Raw genomic sequence first — 8,140 nt, 5'->3', positions numbered from 1 at the left:
GTACTTATTCTGTAGCCTTGCAGATATCGTTTGAAGAACTTGTACTGTAACAGAAACGTTTCAGAAAATGAGAAAATCAGATCAGAAAAAAAGGACTACAAAAAAAATTAATTTGAACATTCAACGTTTTGTGATGCAGTTCATAGTGTCAGTGCCAGCGCAAATATTTTGTTCTTGACTAGGAAACTTAACCATAGTTAAAGGAGAATATGGTAATGTAACATAATAACGTATTTATACAAGTGAGACGTCGTATGATTGTTGCTCTCTTCAAAAGAGAGTTCAGGGGAAGAGTGAGGATCAGAGTGATTCTTTCTTTATCTTTGTCAATTGTCAATTTCAAACCAATTTAGTTTCTACAAGAAACAAAAACATTCTTGTTTTTTTCCTTTTCCTTTCTATAGGTGTACCTTTAACATTCAGATTGAAAATCTTGAAAACTTAATCACACCTGTCAAATAAAGGGACACACTTCACCATGTATGCAATGTTTTACATTACCATATAATTTTTTCCTCTCACAGTCATCGGATGCAACGTCATGTTCCACTTTTCAAGATTAGTACTTGATTTATTCATAATCTTATACATGTGAACGAGTGTAGATGAATCAACATGTGAAACAGAAGGCCAAAAACAAGGAGCACATTTGTACACTAACTACAAGCAAAATTCAAGAAATCATTTCAAGCAACAAGGAATGTACTTATACATGAATTCACAATCAAAAGTTGAGAAATTCTTTTCCAAAGAACAGAAATTAAAAAAGAGACCTTGCTGATCCGAACATAAAGTGCTAAAAGAAGTATCTAAACAGAATCGCAAACATATACTATGATCGATGTATCATTGTACTTCATTAAGGGGCTAAAATTTAAAACTGGCGCACAATGCTGCAAAAATAAATTAAATAGTGGATTCATGAAGAATAAGTACAATAGAATTAGCCGGTATGGGCATAAATTATTGGGGAATGTTTAGGTAGTTGATTAATGACTCAAACCGTAATAAGAGTTGGCCCTTCTCGTGTCGAAAAGTCAATCATTTTCATTTTAAGATCTACAAGCACATGCATCTATTAATATATAACACTAATTGACAGAAACAAAACAGACTGCAATAATTTCCATATAACCAAGAAACACAGAAATCATACATAGAACAAAGTGAAGGACAATACTACTTACAAAACACCATCCGACAACCGTGGATCAAATGGCAACAACGCCAAGTTGAACCACAAAATCATGAACACATTCTTATCAATCCTTTGCACATAGCACCGAAGCAATTAAAGGGCCCAAAAAGAAAAATAGACAAAAACGGAATAGAGAATAAAATGCATTAAGTCAACAAAAAAGAGGAGAATACTAAACCCCCAGATTTTTAACTTCCAGTTTCAGTAGGCAGTGAACATTGAACTGGTCGTCAAAATGGCAGCCAAGACAGCTTTTTCTGTTTTTTTTCGTTCTACCCATTTCCAGCATAAACTTACAGGAAGATGATGAAGAAGAAGTGTACCTTCATCTTCAGGCAAGAGTTGAGCGTCAGACGTCAAAACCAAGGTTGCAAGAACACTGACTAGCAAGATTTCCAGGAATGTTGCTCTGTTGGAGGCCCTTTTGACAAGAGAAAAACCCATTCCAAGATCTTCTTTGCTTCGCTTCGCTTCAGACTAAGTCACCTCGTATTACATGAACAACTACGTGAATAAACAAATACTCTGGATTTGTGTGTTTTGCCTGTCTTTGTGTAAGACAACGTAGGCAAAAATTGTCGTTTACATAAAGTGAAAAGCAGAACAATGATTCTGGGAAAATGAGAAGAAAGGGGGTAGTTAGAATCAATGGCGGGAGAAAGCGATACGCATTATTGTGTATCAGTAGAAAAGGTAGATGATGTTGGAAAGATGATGAAGACGACCGGTTCGGAATTAAGATTAAGTTGGAGGGGTCAAACAAAATAGTATACTAACTATTAAAGCATACTCTATTCGTGTTCATAATTAAAATTTTATTATATTTATTTAATAAAATAAAATAAAAAATTAATTAAAACTAACAAAATGAAAAATATTTATGATTAAGAAATTATTAATAAATACAAAATATAAATTTGGTGGAAAATTTAAATATAATAGGGGCATTACCGTAATTTATGTTTTGCACACCATGATAATTACTTTAAGGATTCCCTTAATTAATAGTATGGCTATATTTATAAATACTTATTAGTTTTTTATTTAAAATTAAGCATTTTTTTATTTTTTAATGTATTTATTGAATTATAAAAAATAAAAAATAATATAAAATAACATAAATAAAAGGATAAAATGGAAGAGATAAAGCAATAAAAATTCAATCAGTTTGGGTGTTTTAGTCAGTTCACTAAAATATCACATCAGTTATTTAGGATATTAGCGCTTTATATTCAACTATTAAGTTTTGATACACTCTACGTTTATACTTAATTTTTAATTTTTTAAAACAAACTATTTAAACAAAGTATATATAACAAAAAAAATTAATATTAGATTTATAAGGACACGATACTAAAATAGGATAATGATATAATGTTCGAGAAAAAAAATTAAAAAAATGCATGAAAATTAAAAAAAAAAGAAACTATCGAAACGTAGCATGACACGAATTTATTCGTTTTTAAAAAGCAATTAATATACAAAAATATTCATAAATTGAGTGTTTGATGTATTGAATAATGTAATAATGAATGATTCTACTGTACATAAATTAATTAATTATGTAATGAATAATGTTGTGCTTTATGAATATTTTTTTATATTTAATATAATTTACTTGTCATATAATTGTCAATCACACGTGATATTCGGCATTTAATCTGTATGATTAAACTTTTCTGATATAAAAATAGAATATGTTGCACTTTATAAGCTTCTTTTTTCAAATTTATTATTAAAAAAAAATAAAAACTCAGTAGTATGAGAATTGTTATATATATATATATCTTAGTGAAATTAAATAAAAAAAAGACATTATCGTTATCTTTTGATAATTATACATACACCGTAAAAAATGTCAACGTTATATACATAAATTATTCATATTTTTCAAAAAATTATAAATGCACTTAACATTACTATACAAACTTTTTTTTTTTTTACTGTGTAATTTCTATAACTATATAAAATATATAAGTAATTTATATAAATAAATCCAACATTAGGGACATAAATTTGTACTCTATTAATTATTAAAAACTTGATCTAAGACTAAAAAAAAATGGAGACATGAATCACGTTCTCTTATTTATTAAAAAAAATTATGCATCTTTAGATCTATATATTGATGCCACCTTGAAAACAACGCCAAAACATAAATTAAAAGAACTTGAACATAAATAAAAAAATGAATAAATACCACATGCAAACTTAGGCATAATTGTATGGGGTCCACAAAAAAGTGTTTGCGATAGATTCTGTTTATTAGGTGGAAGTAAACTGCAAAAAATACCGTAAGTTAAGCAATAAGAAATATTCGAAATTTTTTAAAATAGAAAAAAAGTTGGAGTTGGAGTGTTTAGAAAAAAATAGCTTGATGTTTATAATTTTTTAGTAATGAATTACAAAAATTGATTATAATTTTAGCTTAAATCGACTCAATCTGGGCAAGTTAAAAGGCAAGAATTGTAAATTTAAAATACTATTTTTAGCTTATTTTCGATAGTAAACTGATAAGTAATTGTTTTAGGAGATTGCGAAACACTCTTCCCGATTACGGTTGTGGTTGTTTGTGATTTCATCTGCTCATCTATTGGGAGAAAAAATGTAATTGAATGAGTTTGGTTGAGATGTTTTTTTGGTACTCGTTATCGTGGCACGTCGTTTTTGTGTGCATATAATAAATAATTTTTTAAATTTTAAAATACATCTTAAATAAGAGCAAAATATCAAATTACTACATTATATTAAAAAATAAAAAAAGAAAGCTAATTTGTTAGTTAAATGTAATTTGAATAAATTAGTTATCTTATTAGTTGAAGGACATTTTTGACTTTACAAAAAATTATTGCGACGGTGTCATTAACTGAATGAGTATAGATCCTCTTTTTTTATATTAGTAGATAAGAGCAAAATATACAAATCACGACATTACATTAAAAAAATAAAAATAAACTAACGTATTAGTTAAATATAATTTGAAAAGTTAAATAAGTTGGTAATTTTATTAGTTGAATGGTATTTTTACCTTTACGAAAAAAATTAGTGCGACGATGTCATTAATCGCTACCTATAAATATAAAGCGGCCCTTTTATATAGTGTACTAGGATAGATAAGATTGGATGCTTGTCTAATTTTCAATTCGTCCCCATATGTTTGGGATAATTATAATTTGTGCTCAAGAGAGTGGTTCTGTCAGATTGACCGGCTGGCGGATCTAAAGCAGCGTTTGGATTTAGTACCCACTTGCACACATGTCGGACGGATTGTTGTAATAAATTTTTGTTGTTGGGACTTGCGTCCTTCTGCTAACATCAATGTCTACGCGTTGGTTCGAATATGGAGAAAATTGTAATTTTAGTCTCAAAAAATAAAAGAAATTATAATAATAATTTATATTTTAAGAAATTATTGAAAAGTTAGTTCCGTTATTGCTATATTAATTCCAGACTTTAAAAAAATATTGCGAAATTAATTCTACACTTGAAAAAAATATTGCAAAATTAGTCACAAATATTGCAATTTTTTTTTTATGGTGGAACTAACTTTGCAATATTTTTTCAAGTGTGGGACAAATATTGATTATTTTAAGAAGTATGAAACTAATATTGCAAACCATCTCATACTTTGAGACCAAAATTATAATTGTTTCTTTGAATGTGATATTTCATCATAATTAATTAAAAATAATAAATTATGACTGTACATTGACTATTGACGTCAAAATCATTATTGATTCGGGTCGCAGGTCGTCAGCTACCTTGTGTCCTTGAAAAGTTTTGGGACCTGAGAAAAGAGAGTAGGTCGTTAGACTTGCTGGAAGATCCCCAACCAAAACTCTCTGATATTTAAATTAGTAAAAACGTTCGAGATAAAATAAACGATCTAAATGCAATCTCAAAATCGATCTAATATGAATTTTCAGTGTAATAAATGTCTTACCATAAATGAATTGAGCACAGGGTATTTATAATGTTTGGACGAGTTCGCTTCCTTACTTGAGAGATTCATTTGCATTATGCCACATGTCCTCATCCTAACTGAGGTGATGTCATATAGAACGACGGTCTCCAATGGCGGATCTTCTTGGTTGGGTCGTGGATCCAGGTTGGGACCCGTGACCCGACCCAATATGAGAAAATGCGGATCTTCAGGTATTTTTGTAATAAATACCTATTTTGAGGACATTTTTGCCATTTTCCATGATAATTCTTTCAATCCCCCATCAATTACAAATATTTTAGTTATAAGTAAGAATTATAATAAATATTACAATCATAATTAAGATTATTACAAATATATTGATTTTAGTCGCGGTTTGAATATAAATTTTTATATTTTTTTATTAATTATAGCTAATAGTATTAATTTATCATAATTTTAAATTGTGATAATTTATAATATATAAAAAAAGAAAAGAAAAGAAAAGAAAAAGATGTCAACATTATGTATTGAAAAATTCCAATCTTGTTGATGCTGACCAAGCAGAACATAGAATTTTACAACATGTTGACCAAGTACAATGTTTCAATGCCTATAATCAAATTGTATTAAATATTTTATTGGTCAATGATGTAATTATAAAATACCTCTCAAGGAATAATTATTTAATTTCCATTTAGGTCCACTGTTCTTGGCATATTTCTCCTAAGGTCCTTGAGCTTTAAAAAGTTGTCTTTTTTGTCCACTACCCCAATTAAAGACATATATTTATATTTGCCAATCAGAAAGTAATATTTTCCATTTCAAACCATAGTTTAATTAAATGCTAAAATAGGTATATCTTTCCAAGAATACCCTCGCCAACTTTTCCACCGACATGTTTTTCTTTTCCATTTTTTTTTCTCGGGTAGGGGTGGTATGGGGGCACTGATGTCCTTTTGCCCTAGGGTATCTAGATTAAATAAAAAGACATTTAGTAATTAAAATACTGTACAATTATACAGGGTGGATTCTATATATTGTATACAAGCGTATGATTTTATGTAATTATTGGAAATGTTATTATGGAGGACTTAAGAGTCGCAGTATGTATAACGAAAATCGTTTTCAACTTTTCGACACGTCTAGCAAGTTCGTTCTTGAAATTATTTTTTAAATTAGTGACACGTCATTCTTATGTGCATGTAAAAATAATATTTTATATTTTAAATTATACTATGAATAAAAAAATATATAAAGCGACATATCATATTTAAAAAAAACAGAAAGAAAAAAAAAATTAACTTAGGAGTATTAATCGGCATAACAATAAAATTAGTGTTGCAGACTTGCAGTGTTATAATCGCCGTCTGTGAGAGAAAAAAATATTTTCTTATATATTAGCATACTAGCCATTGTGGCACACTGTTCATTCGTGCATATAACAAATAATTCTTTTACGCTTTAAAGATAATATAAATAAAACTAAAATATATAAACTAATATATGACTTTACACAAATAAATAAAGAAAGGAAAAAAACTAATTTATTTATTAATGTGAAAGTTGAATAAGTTATTTATTTTTATCAGTTAAAAGGATATATTTGATATCACAAAAAAATTGATGCTACAATGTTATTACTAGCTGTTTGTGAGTGCGGAAGGACTTTTCTTTTTATATTAGTATAAATATAGTATAGAAGAAAAGTTAATCTTTCAAGTCCCCTTCGTATTTTCGTTTATTTTTCCAAACAAAATTTAGTATTTTATTATTCAGGTATATTATCCGAACACCCCATAAAATTAGGTTTACATAGAAATTTCTTATTATTCGCAAAATTACAAATACACTTTTGATATTGTAGTTATAATTTACACCAGCCCCCATAAATTGATGCAATCAGCCCTTGAGATAAATTATATTGATACACTTGTTATGTGATTGATTTGATTATACCTGATTTGGATAAAAAAATTTCATGATATATAATATTTATGTAATTAAATCTGAATTTAGAAAGTATCCATGTAATTTACACTTATTATGATTGTTGTTGAGTCAATTCCTATTAAGCTTCTCTACATTCAATTACAATTTGTAAGATTACGAAACGGAGCATACCATATGTAAGAACATAATTTTGGCAAAGCCAAATCCAGATTAAATTCCCAGTTCATGCCGTTTCAATGTCGGAATTTAAAAAATTTGACTAAAAAATCATATGATTGGTCACTTTTCTTAAATTATATAACAGTCACACAACAAGACTGATACATTCAACACGGGATCAGCGTCGTCTCGAGGAGACGGACCTTTGGTTGAGTGCTAACACTCCTAACTACATAACAGCCCATCATCTTTGCAAATTTTCCCACAAGATGACCAACTCCACCCATGAAATCAAGGGCACTATCTGGGTGTTCAAATAAGTGTAGGATCAGTCAGTTTGGGGTTGGGTTATATAATTTTGTAGCTTAAATATATGGGATCAAAAGTGCAATACTTATAGAATTAAAATTATAATTTTCCATCGAGCAAGACATTCCAATAGCGCAAGCAATAGGACAGGAGCCTAAACTACCTACCTTATAAGCCTAACTTATCCAAGAAAAATCCTTAATCTAGAGCCATGACAAATTTTAATTCGAATTGAATTTGGTGCGACTTTAATCAATTATATGACAAGCACAATACTTTGTCATATGAACGGGCGTATTGGTCAGGAAAAGTGACCAATCATATATCAAAAGTATATATCACATGTGCTCTGTGATTGGTTTGATTCAGTCAAATTTGATTCGAGTAAGAATTTCTTTAAAACAGATTTGGTTGTGGATCGAATTAATTGCATAACAATTGTATTGTATGTCATATAATTAGTTGTTATTTTTTAACTATAAAATTACGTGATAAGTGCATTACAGTTGTCAATCTCTTTGGAATTTCTTCTTATCCAATCTCTCGCAAAAATACCAATTTCAGACAATTCTTATCTTTTATTGTATGTTTATATTACA

The 8,140-nt window shown here is 28.7% G+C and overlaps 1 protein-coding gene across 1 annotated transcript in view; it reads right to left on the bottom strand.

Moving 5' to 3' along the window:
- The window catches only part of LOC105176922 (probable LRR receptor-like serine/threonine-protein kinase At1g53440), a gene marked incomplete in the record, with an annotated part of 10,332 nt that extends 8,418 nt beyond the window's left edge, over nucleotides 1-1,914 (bottom strand). Inside the window, 2 exon segments of the mRNA XM_011099888.2 lie at nucleotides 1-44; nucleotides 1,522-1,914. Coding sequence (XP_011098190.1) covers nucleotides 1-44; nucleotides 1,522-1,642 — 165 coding nt within the window.

This window comes from Sesamum indicum, linkage group LG14 (assembly GCF_000512975.1).
Source record: "Sesamum indicum cultivar Zhongzhi No. 13 linkage group LG14, S_indicum_v1.0, whole genome shotgun sequence".
Classification (NCBI taxonomy): Eukaryota; Viridiplantae; Streptophyta; class Magnoliopsida; order Lamiales; family Pedaliaceae; genus Sesamum; species Sesamum indicum.
This window is presented reverse-complemented; position numbering and strand designations above follow the sequence as displayed.